The 13,602-nt window shown below is 37.1% G+C and overlaps 2 protein-coding genes across 8 annotated transcripts; one reads left to right on the top strand and one right to left on the bottom strand.

Moving 5' to 3' along the window:
- The first annotated feature begins 2,359 nt into the window (after positions 1–2,359).
- On the top strand, positions 2,360–6,020 carry LOC133734798 (G-type lectin S-receptor-like serine/threonine-protein kinase At4g27290). The gene is made up of 7 exons (XM_062162416.1): positions 2,360–3,786; positions 4,018–4,146; positions 4,307–4,455; positions 4,549–4,759; positions 4,884–5,121; positions 5,199–5,349; positions 5,510–6,020. Exons 1-7 carry the CDS (start codon positions 2,499–2,501, stop codon positions 5,816–5,818), a joined length of 2,475 nt encoding a protein of 824 aa, XP_062018400.1. The 5' UTR covers positions 2,360–2,498; the 3' UTR covers positions 5,819–6,020.
- A 1,902-nt stretch (positions 6,021–7,922) lies between these two features.
- Positions 7,923–12,889, bottom strand: LOC133734797 (histone-lysine N-methyltransferase ATXR3-like). Of its 7 annotated transcripts, none has more exons than XR_009858583.1 (5): positions 12,274–12,889; positions 9,156–9,890; positions 8,974–9,074; positions 8,361–8,460; positions 7,925–8,269 (listed from the first exon to the last, which is right to left on the bottom strand). XR_009858583.1 is itself a non-coding variant. In XM_062162415.1 (4 exons), exons 1-4 carry the CDS (start codon positions 9,361–9,363, stop codon positions 8,087–8,089), a joined length of 441 nt encoding a protein of 146 aa, XP_062018399.1. In that variant the 5' UTR covers positions 9,364–9,440; the 3' UTR covers positions 7,923–8,086. The 7 variants fall into 7 exon arrangements, 3 of the variants coding, with proteins under 3 accessions (XP_062018399.1, XP_062018397.1, XP_062018398.1); XR_009858585.1 differs by having other exon boundaries at positions 7,928–8,269; positions 9,307–9,890; positions 12,274–12,887; XM_062162415.1 differs by lacking the exon at positions 12,274–12,889 and having other exon boundaries at positions 7,923–8,269; positions 9,307–9,440.
- Positions 12,890–13,602: the final 713 nt, after the last annotated feature.

Here is a 13,602-nt window from a genome sequence, read left to right as displayed (position 1 = left end):
TGCCGTATTGGCTAGCTTGGGAACCTTGATTCTAGAACTCTTCGCCTTTTGGTGCAACTAGAGGCCCTAACAAGGCTCTAGATTGTCCCAATTGAGTTTCTACGACCCTTGAACCGGAGTAGGAATACCCTTTAAAGAATCTAATGATCCATGAGCCTTGAAAAGCCTTGGGTACGGTTCTTGATGCTAATATGAATTGTTTGACCATTGTCAGAATATATTTGTGCATTGAATTTGGCTAGGAGGATACCCTAGTGACTTAATTTCCACTTCTTACTTTTCTTTTCTTTATTTAATTTAGTTGTTAGCTAAAGCTTTCATTTAAATTCTTGCAATTTAATTATTAGAAAATTACAATCACAATTTCGAATGACAATTTCTACCTCATTGTAAATATCCACCACTAGGCTCTTAGTTTTGATTAGGCTTTGGTGAAAACCAAAGCCGAGCATTGCTAAGGCTTGGTGCCTTAGAATAGCATTTTTATTTATTTTCTTTTTCTTTTTCTTTTGTTTGCTTAGTGACTCTAGTTCCGACTACCCAAGGTCCAAGGATTGTGAGCTAGCCACTAATCCCCGTGGTACGATAACTTTTTGGGCAAAATACTTCCCTATCTTGACAACGATACGTACGCTTGCGTAACACATTGAAGTTTGAATTAGTTGAAGAAGTTGAATTTCCACCTATCATTTTCTTTTAACAGGTCTAGTTTTGATAATTGTGTTGGTACATTTTAAAAGTTGACTATGGTATGAGCATATTAGGGTATATATGAAGTTACAACTAACAGGGTATGACCTAGAAACCATAAAACCACATTGGGTTGACAGGACCTCCTCTCATCTTCTTAGTTCTCTAGTGCCATGGTTAAATGACCATCAAATTGCGGTTCTTCCTACATAGCCATTGGAGTTCAATGTGATCGAGAAGTAACAAGAGATGAAACAGAAAAGGAAAAAAAAAAGGAAAGAGAAGTAAAAACAACAAGTGGTTAAAATAACCTCTTCAACCATGGTCTATTACCAGTTATCTACAGCATATTTGCCTGCTTAGCTAAAACCTCAGACTAGGAAATTGTTCAATTTGATTCAGAAGTAGCAAGAGAATCACTTTGTTTTGATTTGAAGAAACCATAACTTCGCCAGATTTTGGACGTCTTTCCCTTTTACAATCTTAAAGTACAGAACTGAAAGACTCTGACACGAAATGTCTAAGAGTAACAGTAGAGAACTATTCCAATTGTCATATCATTTTGACCAGAAATACTCATACAGAAAAGAATGGCTTTTACTAGATCTTTTGTTGCTAGCTTAGCTACGTCGCCAGGACTTGTTCATTGATGGTTCTGCCGGGACCCGTTCAATGGTAACTGGTAGGATGGATAAATGAACTGGAAAAATAAGAAAAAATCAAACAATCCCAAGTTGACCATAAGCAAACTAAACAAAACATGCCTTGAATTAGAAGTCAGATAAACATACTATAGAAAAAAAAAAAAAAAAAAAAAAGACAGTATAGAGGTTTGTGTACCACTGCAATCACCACTATAAGCCAAAGGGGTGTTCTTTTCATGTGTAGGCTGTGAAATGGAAATGAGGAAACATGAATGTGAGTCTCTAGGAATTATGGCTAAATCCCTCCATCTTATTCTTAATTCCTAAACCCCTAATTAAAATCTAAACCTGAAAATAGTAAACCCCACTAGAATAAAACCCCAAATCTATCTAAATAAGAACCACAGTTATGTTACTCAAATAATTCATGGTTGGATCACGTTTGGGCTTCAAGGTTTAGACGTTTACTCTTTAAGACTTAGGGTTAAAGCCCTAAATTCTAATCACCTAATTCTGGTGTTAGTAGTTCAATTTGACATGGAACGACTCGATGGCCTAAAAATCCACCACAGACACAAGACTTAAAATTTTGAAAGAATGGCTTCTTCTCAAACCAAAGACTAGAAAACTGAATCAGGTTCATGTATGCATGGACCAATCCTCCATACATCCACTAATTCAAAATTCAAATACACCAAATAAGTAATTCATGTCATTATAGCCAAGATTCAAATACACCAAACAAAGAATCAAATTTGATTCACAGTCTACCAAATTAAGTTAATGGTAAAGGTTTGGTGTGCCCATTCTTAGAAGTCTAAAGATTCCACCAACTTATTGCAGTCATTTAATGGCCGGATAAGTTGTTCTTTCAATTCTCAGTGCACATCAATTTTCAGAATTTAATTTTAAGGTACAGAAACACCTACCTACAGTGATCGTCACTGTCAGTTAGAACTTCTTTAAATCACCATTATTACCCTGTTCCAACTTCCAACTTAAAAGCCCATGACTTTCTACCTGCAGTATAAGGTTTTGTCGTGATCTCCAACCTCTAATTTTCCTACTAATAACAGTAACTTTGAAGGATCAGTATAGCATAATATGAAGCTCCAAAGTAGAACTTTCCTAAATCTTTTCATGTTTTCCAAAATCTAATTTCTAATGGAAATCTTTCCAATGCTTTTTGTTGTCTCAGCATTTCTCTTCTCCCTTCTAAGTACCTCCACTACCAGTATACAAGACATCATTACCATTAATCCAAGAGTATCAATCAAAGATGGAGGGAGTACCTTAGTTTCAGCTAAAGGAACAGCTGGAGGAAGCTTCAGATTGGGATTCTTTAGCCCAGGTAATTCGAAGAATCGATACGTGGGAATATGGTACAATGACACATCTCCTCAGAAAGTTGTATGGGTGTGCAACAAAGAAACTCCCCTTACTGATCACTCGGGAGCTTTGAATCTCACTAGCCAAGGAGTTCTCGTTCTGTTCAATGGCACAAATAGTATTGTCTGGTCATCATCCAACAAGACTTCAAGCAACATAAGTAATCCAGTTGCTCAACTCTTGGAGTCGGGAAATTTCGTTGTGAAAGATGGATCAAATGAGGACTCAAAAGTTCTGTGGCAGAGCTTTGACTATCCAAGTGACACCTTACTACCAGGAATGAAGATCGGATGGGACTTAAAAACCGGCCTAAACAGGTTTCTGTCATCTTGGAAAGAAGCAGATGATCCTGCTCCAGGACTATTTTCATTTTCATTAGATCGTAGTGGGTATCCCCAACTAGTTCTTAGGAATGGTTCCATAGCACATTACAGGTTGGGGTCATGGAATGGCCTTGGCTTCACAGGAAGTCCTCAACTTAGATCTCAGAACCAATTTTTCAAACTTGACTTTGTGTCAAATGAGAATGAAGTATACTACAAATATGAGCTCCTGAGCACTTCACTTGAATCAAGATTAGTGCTCAACAGGTCAGGCGATTTGCAACGCTTCATGTGGAGTGTCACAAAAAATATCAATCGCGTCGTTTACTCAGCTCCATCAGATCAGTGTGACACTTATAATGTGTGCGGTGCATTTGCTCTCTGCAGTGTTGATTCTCCTCAATTATGTGCATGCTTACAAGGTTTTGCATCAAATTCTTCAACGTCCACCAGGTGTCTTCGTAGAACTCCATTGAGTTGCAATGGTTACCAAGATAGCTTCATGAAGTTCACAAATGTGAAATTGCCGGACACATCTTTCTCCTGGTTTAACTTGACAATGAGCCTTGAGGACTGTAAGAAAATTTGTTTGAAGAACTGCAATTGCACTGCTTATACAAATGTGGATGTAAGGGAAGGAGGAAGTGGCTGTTTGCTCTGGTTTGATGAACTCAATGACATACACGAATTCGCTACTGGTGGGCAAGACCTATTTGTAAAGATGGCTACCTCAGAATTAGGTAACTTTCTTCTCAAGTTTTGTTCGTTTTTTGAGCTATGCAGACACCAAGATCCACATTTACATCTTGTCTCAACTTTTATTTCCCACATCATTACACATAAAGATGATGTAGTGTAAAACAAAGCAAAATAGAAAAGAACAGAAATTTAATTTGGACTTGATTATACTCTAAAGTTATATATGCTCAAAATCATGAAACTTGTTCACACCATATCTACTTCTCTTTCAGGTGACATAAAGACAAACAAGAGATCTAGCATGAAGAAGCGGGTGGCTATCATAGTCAGCTTTGGGTTATTAGTCATGGGAGTGCTTATACTAGGATTGGTTTTCTACATACGAAAGAAGAAATTAACAGGTAGAAATGATCTCTGTGTTTGTTGATATAACTAGATTTATATTGTACTGTCAACTGAAAAATATTGAAAGGTGAGAATTTATTTTCTTCTTCACCACTGGAAAACAATCATGAACCTATTGTTATTGAGTACTAATTCTTCACTGTTCTACTGCCTCAGTATATATGAAGAACATCCATGGAAACACTGAAGGTGGTAATGAAGATATAGAGTTGCTAAAATTTGATTTGAGCACCATATCTAAAGCAACGGATAACTTCTCAGACAATTATAAGCTGGGAGAAGGTGGTTTCGGACCAGTATACAAGGTAGTAACTAACAAAACATATATATTATGACTAGCATCGATCTTTTATTTCCTCTGAAATATATACTTCAATTTATTTAAACGATGGTTCTAGGGCACGTTGAAAGAAGGGGAAGACATAGCAGTGAAAAGGCTTTCAAAATGTTCTGGACAAGGAATAAAAGAATTCATGAATGAAGTAATGTTGATCGCTAAACTCCAGCACAGAAATCTTGTAAAGCTTCTTGGTTGCTGCGTTGAAGGAGATGAAAAAATGTTAATTTATGAATACATGCCCAATAGAAGCTTGGACTACTTCATATTTGGTTGACCTTCTATTAACCCATACAGCAAATCTCAGTCTTATCATCTCCATATATATATATATATATTAAAATTTTGTGTAGAATTTATTGTAGATTGGACTAACTTCTATAAGTAACTTGGTAGATGATACAAGAAGTAAATTGCTTGGTTGGGATCAACGCATCAACATTATTGGTGGAATAGCTCGAGGCCTTCTCTATCTTCATCAAGATTCTAGACTGAGGATCATCCATAGAGATCTTAAAACTGGTAATGTTTTACTAGATAAAGATATGAACCCAAAAATATCTGATTTTGGGACGGCTAGAGCATTCGTAGGAGATCAAACATCGGAAAATACTAAGACTGTGGTTGGGACATAGTACGTAACTCTCAACTTGTATTCTAGTCTATCTTAATTAGTTAGTCGATACATATCTTAGCAATTCTATCTTGCAGTGGTTATATGTCTCCTGAGTACGTGGTTGATGGACTCTTCTCAATCAAATCTGATGTCTATAGCTTCGGTGTCATGGTATTGGAGATAGTGAGTGGGAAGAAGAACAGGGGATTCATTCATCCAGACCACCAACTTAACCTTATAGGACATGTAAGCTGAAAGAATAACTTGTCCTAATTTATTCAACAACCAAGACTATTCTGTAATTATGTGAAGTTGAAGATGGCTTTACAGATATTGTTCTCTTTCAAAAGACATAAGAGATTCAGAATGGCTAATTCATACACAAATAATTTCATTATAATTTCAGGTATGGACTCTATGGACTGAAGGAAGATCACTGGAAGTAATGGATAAGAAGTTGGATGGCTCCTATGCTCTAACAGAAGTGTCACGATGCATTCACATAGCTCTGTTGTGTGTGCAACAACAACCAGAAGATAGACCAAACATGGCATCTGTGGTCCTAATGTTGGGCGGTGAGGGATCATTGCCTGTGCCAAAGCAACCTGGTTTCTTCACTGAAAGGAATCCGTTTGAAGCAGAGAACTCTTCATCAAGCAAATTGGAATCATATTCAATAAATGACATGAGTATAACAGAGTTAGAGGCACGATAAATTATTATTTCCTCGAAGCAGTGGTGGAATACAGTTGATGGAAAACCATGGTTCGCTTTTCTAAAACTCAGTGTGTTAACTGTTAACCATCTAATACTCTATATATCTACTTGAACTGTGTGAGAATACTATTTACTGCTGATCTTTTATAAGTTTCATTCACGAGTAATTGATCGAAATATAACAAAGATTCAATATCAAACTGAGACATCAAATATTGGTTCTGACTTCTGAGTAAAATGTAAGAACTGAAAGCACAGACTTACTTGGGTTGTATGTTTTCTGAAAGTTGAAAACTTTGCTACGTTAAGTGAAGATTAGCTACATGTTGAAGGAAATCAGCTTTCTGTGCCTAATCAAACTAGGAGTAGTTCCATGATTGTAATAGGAGAGAATGTTCTGGAATTCCAAGTCCTATTCGGGATAATTTTCCTTGTAGCATTAGAACATGTACTTTGTAATCTCTATATATAGGGCTCCTATTCTCAATTATGAAAGACACAATTCTCTCATCAATCTCTCACAAACTCACTTATTCTTAAACACGTTATCAACACGAGTTCTAACCACAAAAACCAAAAATCCAAAAACCAAAATTCTCTTCAACATCACCTTTTCACCGTTGCACCTAGCCCGAGCTAGCCTAGCCACTGCTGCCCACCTGCGCTGCACGCCTCCCCTGCAGCTCTTACGCACCCGTGTGCCGCCTACTGCCCCTGCAAAATAGCAGAACGCTCGTTCCTGTGCAGATCATCCTGCTTGCACACCTGAAATGTCTTGATCGAAACCTCAGATCAAAATCCTTCCTTCATCAAAGTTGTTCGTCTCTGTCTCTTCTATATGACCTCCTAATTTCAGCCTTATCGGAGTTGTTTTGAGACCTGCACTCTTCCGCCAAAGCAAGCAGCACCTTCGGCCGAGCCTATCAATTTCCGGCCAGCTTTTCTCAAGAAACAAGTTTTTCAAACCGACGTTGCAATCCTGCAAATCTCGGCCACACAGAAGGGATTGAAAGATAGTTTGCAATCCCCGACCCAGGATCGATAACACGTCTGCAATCCTACACGCCTGCATCAACACGCGCGTGTATTGAGAATTTCAAGTTCCAAAATTCATGAGTAAGTTTTCACTAGTGAGTTGTTCCCGTTTTTGAAATTTAAATTTATTTTTATTTGTCTTCAAGGACTTACAAAATCCCTTCTTCTACATCCCACCTTTCTGTAATGTGGGTTAGATTTGCTAAAAGCGGAATCGTGGGGATTCACGCTACATACGAACTAAGAGCGTTCGTGATCTTCGGACTAAGAGCATTCGTGATCTTCGGATTAAGAGCGTCCGTGAGCATCGATTTTTTCGAACTATGAGCGTTCGTAAGCATAAAAATTTGACCGTACAAACGTCATTGGTTTCAAGCCAAATCCAAAAATTTGAAAACAAAGACAATGGTTATAACTCTTTCTCACTAGGCGTACTCAAGCACTACTACAATAAGTTAATCAGACAACAGATATTTGGAGTTGTGTGATGACCAGCCTCACTGTGGTCTAAACGAGTGTTGTGTGATTGAAAAATCACACAACGGTGATTTCACTGATGTGTGACAATACTTTGCTCAACAGAATACATGTTTCCGTTGTGTGAATTCTGCGCAGGCATGTGCCTGGCATGGCATGCGTGGGGATGTGTCGACACATTCAAACAACAGAAGAAGGAATTCGCCATTGTCTGAGATTCATAACACACAACAGATATAACTCATTCTTTGTTGTCTGAGATATGTAACACACAACAGATATAATTCATTCTTTGTTGTCTGAGATATGTAACACACAACAGATATTACTCATTCTTTGTTGTCTGAGATTAATAACACACAACTGAAGTGAAATGAATCTCACACAACAGAACTTTGTTTTCTTTTGTTGTTGGTTGTTAGTTCACACAACCAATATATTTGGTCAGCTGTGGTGTGAATATTGTAATCAGATTGGCTAATAGCCAATTACTGTTGTAGGAGAAGCCTTAATTTTAAACTCGTTTACAATCATACAATACATTGTTTTGTATTGTGTTGTATGAGATCAATGCTAGGTGAAATCATACAAAATCATTGCTAGAGATTATTACCAATGAACAATAATTTTATATTAATGCTAAAAGTAACTTAGATACATAAAAACAAACTCCAATCGATTCACTGTATACAATTTTATAAGCATTTAAACATTTCATTGAACGAAGCCTTCCAATTTCATAAGCTATACAAGACTATGTTCGATCCTCACCCACAAGCAATGTTGCAATACGAGCAATCCAATTTCCATCTTGTGCAGCATATGCAGTATATGTTCGATCCTCCAAGAATGATCCTTCGCCTATCAAATTCAGGTAACCTCCCTGGCAAACTTGACTGCCGCACAAACAATCTGATGCTTCATATTCTTCCTTACTCTGTCAAAAAAAAATAGACTTCAATTGTCAAATACAGTCATGTAAATTGCAATTGAGTAACACATGAGACCCATAGGCAAAAGAGTCAGACCTCCTTAATAGAGTTGTAGTCTAATGTGATCTCTTCACCGTATTGAATCTTACGTACAGTGCAGATTCTAATCTGGTAACGATCATCTACAGCAGTAACTCTGCATTAACGAAAGTGAAAGTGTTTATAGAACTAGTAGTCAAAGTTTGGCCAGACTAAATTCTAGGATTAGGATGCCATTGATTACTATAGGTACTTGTATATACATAAGACATAAAGAACTGCTAATAACACATATCTTGATAGCATACATCAATCTAATTTGTATTTCCGGCATTCTTAACCACAGTGCTATAATACTTATTGAAATGGCAATCTAAAACTGCATATTCAAAAAATAAATATTCTAAAATGGAAAGTTGTTCTTACACCAAAGTATAAAATAATCTAAACATCATAAAGTACGAAAGCTCTAAGTACGTACAAGCCAAAAGGTAACCGTAAAACATAAGTAGCAGCAAAGAACTTTTAACTAAATGCAGCACCATATATCATGGGGATGTAACAATTACTAGTCAAAATCACAACTTCGTACTGCTCTGTAAAATTCCCTATATGCATGGTGGGACGAGGACGGTACGATGACTAACAGAACAAATTTAATAGAACCTACTTTGCTTCACAATTAGGTCGGCACGAGTGACAAATTCTACTTGCATAGGTTGCTTTATGCATGGCATCAACAACAACTAAATCATACCCATCAGCATCACCCTGCCAAACAACAATCAATGATAGGCACAAATCAGTAGAGCAAACAGTAACTACCTATGAACTTGGGCAACAATAAAGCACCTTGAACTCTTTAATCAAGCTTCAATCTCAAACCTTGAGCACTTGATTGAGCCCATGGATATGTCAATTTCAATCATATTTTCTTCCTCATTGATCTCAGCTAAGAACTCAAATAAAGTATGCTGTTGGAAAATGGCCTTCTGTGACAAACCTGACATTTTCTGTTGCAGACTAAAGATGGACTCTTCTTCCTTATCATGGCCAACATAATATCCGTCGGGGAGGGATATTTCGATGAGGCTTTTCTCGTCGGAGATTGAACCGTCTGAGAAATCTGGACTCTGATCCACATTGTCTCCAAATGGCCAGTCTAGTACTTCAGACTCCTCACTAGTTGATAAGTCATCAAGGCATGCACTTTCTACTACCAAATTTGGTGTTGAACTTTGTGCCGCTACCAAGTATTTGGGAGCCTCATTGTTCATACTTGCTTCTTGAACTTCCTTGTCTTGTATAGAAGCACTTTCATTATCAGACTTAAGAACAACTTTTTCTTCAACTAATCTCTCAAGCAGAATAGGTTTTTGCTTGGAACATGTGAAGAAAAGAGTTGAGAATATCAATGTTATAGATGTTAGAAAGATGGAGTAGAAACCAAAGCCCAGTATCAAACCCACCAATATAAGCAATGGAGCAAGAACCACAATCAATGGTGGTGGGAATCTGAAGAACCACAAAGGAGTAGCCATTTGATCTTCAAGTATGTTTTTCAACTCCATGAAGAACCACAAAAGCCTAAGTAGCAAGAACAAAAAACAATTAAGCTAAATTTGAGAGGAGAGCAAGCTCTCTTTGTATGATTGAACAAAAATATTTATAGCAGAAAGCTGACAGATTACCCTTTTTCAAGAAACAAAGTACAATCTTCAAATCTCTAGTGCTGTTATAGCTTAGGTATATGAATATTTAGAACTTCAAAACTAGCTAGAAAAGTATAGAGCACTTTATTTTAAGCTAGCTCTATGAAAAACAGCATGAAATAGAGGAAGGAGGGCATGAAGTAGATCGGAAGGAAGCCAGTATGAATCTAAGCTGTAGTGTGCTTTGATGAGGAGCAGGTCTCACCTAATTAACTAGTCTGCAAAGAGGAAGCAAAGTGAGCAGAAGAAGATATATTATATATTTTCTTAATAGTGTATATAAAATTGAAGGGCTGGTACTGAAAGGGTTGTTTCTCTCTTCAGAGAGACTCACCGTTCCCAAGTCCCCATTAATCCTAAACAACTGCATTTTTTTTCTAATAACAACTACCACCAATCAGGGTGGTTTTACTCTGCAATTGACTCTCTTGAAAACCCTAAAACCCTCCTCTCTAGTTTCCCTGTATTGGTTGGTTATAGTCTAAAAAACTTGGAAATTAGAGAAAACTATGTGCCACCCATCTGAGCTCACACATGGCACTTCTCATCCAACTTCGATGCAACAAAAACAAAGAGAAGAATAGTAACTTAAAAGAAATTGTACCAAGAACTGTAAAATTGACTATTATATTGTTGTTTTTCCTATCCCTTTCTTCATTACTTGTCTTCAACTCCAAGAAGGGTTTTTTAGAAAATGTATCTGAATCTTCATCAAAGATGGATAAACCCCATCTTTAGCTCATTTCTGATCATAGAAGCTTGCTTTTCTCCATGGATCATTCAATAAACTCAATTCAAAAGACCCAGTTTTCAGCAGGAATCAAGTTGCTTTGACACTTGTATTAGACTACCTGGTCTTGGAGACCCATCAACCAAAACAATTTCTTTTAATTTGCAGCAATTTATAGGAAGAATGGAAGAATGGCAGTCAAAGAAGATCTAATTCGATCAATAGTCAATTTTCAAACTTCACACATGCATGCATGCATCCAAACCTATTATATCTTCAGCCACAAATCAAAGATTAGCTAACATGCATTCTGCAAAAAACCCATGCATAGCTGTTTCAGATTGGAATTATAAGCAGTCAGAGACAAAAGCAACCAGGCATGGTCACTTATGCATCCCAAAGAGAAAGAGAAAACTAAAAGTGGCAACTATATATCCTGCAGTTCTACTTTGCTTTAGCATGACCATTTGAAAATCATTACGTCTAACAAATCCAAACTATCAATCAACAAATCTTTCATATCCAGGAATAAATCACAATACTAAATCACGAAGCATATAAACCATTCAATGTGTCTTTAATTACACTAGACTACCAAAACAAAGAAATAAAAGACATATAGAATAAGAATTCACGCCCATGAATCAGAACTCTAGTAACCTTACTGGTAGGAACTCTAATAACCATACTAGAATCTAAATATATCTGTAGACATGGATACATGACAATCAAACCTAGATCAGTAGATCGCTCCTTGTGTGCCCTTCCCTGAACCATTGCATTGAAATCCAACAAGAAGCTCAAATTGTGAGTTGATTTAGTTAAAACATCTATTAAAAAAATTGCAAAACAGAGTCTACATATTTAAATGATATCTTAGTAGAAAGCTATACCTTCCAAATGCTAAAAACTAGTAGGTATGAAAAAGACATGCTAAAAACTACATTACCAAGATAATACGAGTTACACTTACTTCTGGTGAAAGTGAAAACTGTCAAGAAAAAGTTTCACGGTATGCATAATCAAGAACATAATAAGACCTCAATGTAGGCTAGAAGCAGAGGCAGATATATATATATATATATATATATAGTTGTCAATACAAACCACAATTTGTTGTCAATCACCAAAATCTGCTTAAAACTTGACCATCTAAGTACCGAGACAAAGCTAAACTCTCTATCCTAATACTGCAATGTGCACTCATATACTCACTATCTTAAAACACAAAACACACTTGCAAAGTTTGTAACAAATGTGCATTGCTCACAGCTCAAAAAGCCAAAAAAAAAAAAAAAAAAAAAAAAGTAGCATTCCTGATTTTCAGATAATCTTGACAAGAGGACGTTCAATTTTCACTCTTTCTGCTTCTCTAAAGCAAAGAAGAGAGCAATTGCACTGCAAAGCCAAAGCAAAACCTAATTGAGATCTGCAAACCTAAATTCCACAGATTCATTTAACTATGCGCGCGCACACACACACACACAGTTCTCAAAGTAAATAAATTGAAAGGGTGCCAAGGACTAACCGGAGCTGTAGAGGCCATGGCCGACGAGGAAAATCAACCAAACAACAAGACGAATATAAATACAGCAGTAGGGAATGAGATCTGGCGGCTCTGTTTCGGTGGAGCCCGTGCTTCACCGCCATTGCTAATCGATACCTGGAATTCAATCAGCTTCAATAGAAAGGAAAAAAAAAAGGGATTCATTCCCTATTGGATAGAGCGATGTGGTGGTTAGAGAATCAGAATCCATCGGTAAAGTAAAACATGAGTAAACCCAGGTGGAGGAGATGTGGGGATTTGGGTCGGTATATCGGGGAAGAAAGAGGAGTGAACCAGATGGAAGACTGAGAGAGAGAGAGAGAGAGAGAGAGAGAGAGAGAGTGAGAGAGTGAGTGTGTCAAGAAACCATAGATTGCAGATTGATGATATCGAATACGCCATTGCTAAACCTCCAACTGAACACTACCTTCAGAGAGAATGGGCTAGGATTGGGGGTTAGGGTTATGAGGTAGAAGGTCTTGGGGGACTGTTTTGGGAGAGAGGTCGATTCTCGGAGAATGTTTTGGGGACTGTTTTGTGTAAATTTGTGCAACTTGCACTAGGTGTACCTAGAGGATTTCTCAAAGTTCATGCAACATTCATTATACAACAAATATCAAAAAAAGGGTTGTGTGAATAATTCAAATTGAGCTCCTTCTGGGAGGGAATTATGTGCTAATTTCCCTCCATCTAGGCCTCATATTCACACAACGAAAACTTCTTAACTCAGTTGTGCAATACCTTCCTAAGAAAAAAGTTTTAAATTTTCTTACATTCACACAACAAAAACATATTTGTACCGTTGTATGATAGAGTTTGTGTTAACACACAACAGTAAATTTTAGTTCTGTTGTGTGATGAGTGTTGTGTGTTTCGATTTTTGTAGTAGTGAAGAGTAATTGTGATGTTTAGGAAAGGTTTGAACTGAGACAACGGTTTTAAAAGTGAGCAATGTTCCACCAAAATCTCGCCTTACCTTACCTAGTCACAACGAAATTGGAATTACCAAACGGATTGAGTAACTACTACTTGTCTAAGCTTGATTATCCTTTTTGGATTAAATTTAGAAACTTTGACGTAATCATTGGTTTTCATAGAAATAAAGTGTCGATTTTGATTTGAACTTTATCCAATCAAGTATGTTTCTCGGAGAGCTAGAATGCCTCATGGATAGTGCTACTACGCACACCATACTTCGAAATAGGCAGTTATTTCTTAAGATGATGCCTAGTCGATCTTCAGTGACTACGATGGCAGAGTCATCTAAATTGATTCATGGTCGAGGACCAGTTCAATTCTTATTGCCACATG

Source organism: Rosa rugosa, chromosome 2 (assembly GCF_958449725.1).
Source record: "Rosa rugosa chromosome 2, drRosRugo1.1, whole genome shotgun sequence".
Lineage (NCBI taxonomy): Eukaryota > Viridiplantae > Streptophyta > Magnoliopsida > Rosales > Rosaceae > Rosa > Rosa rugosa.
The sequence above is the reverse complement of the archived record's forward strand: the minus strand, read 5'-3'. Positions and strand labels throughout refer to the sequence as shown.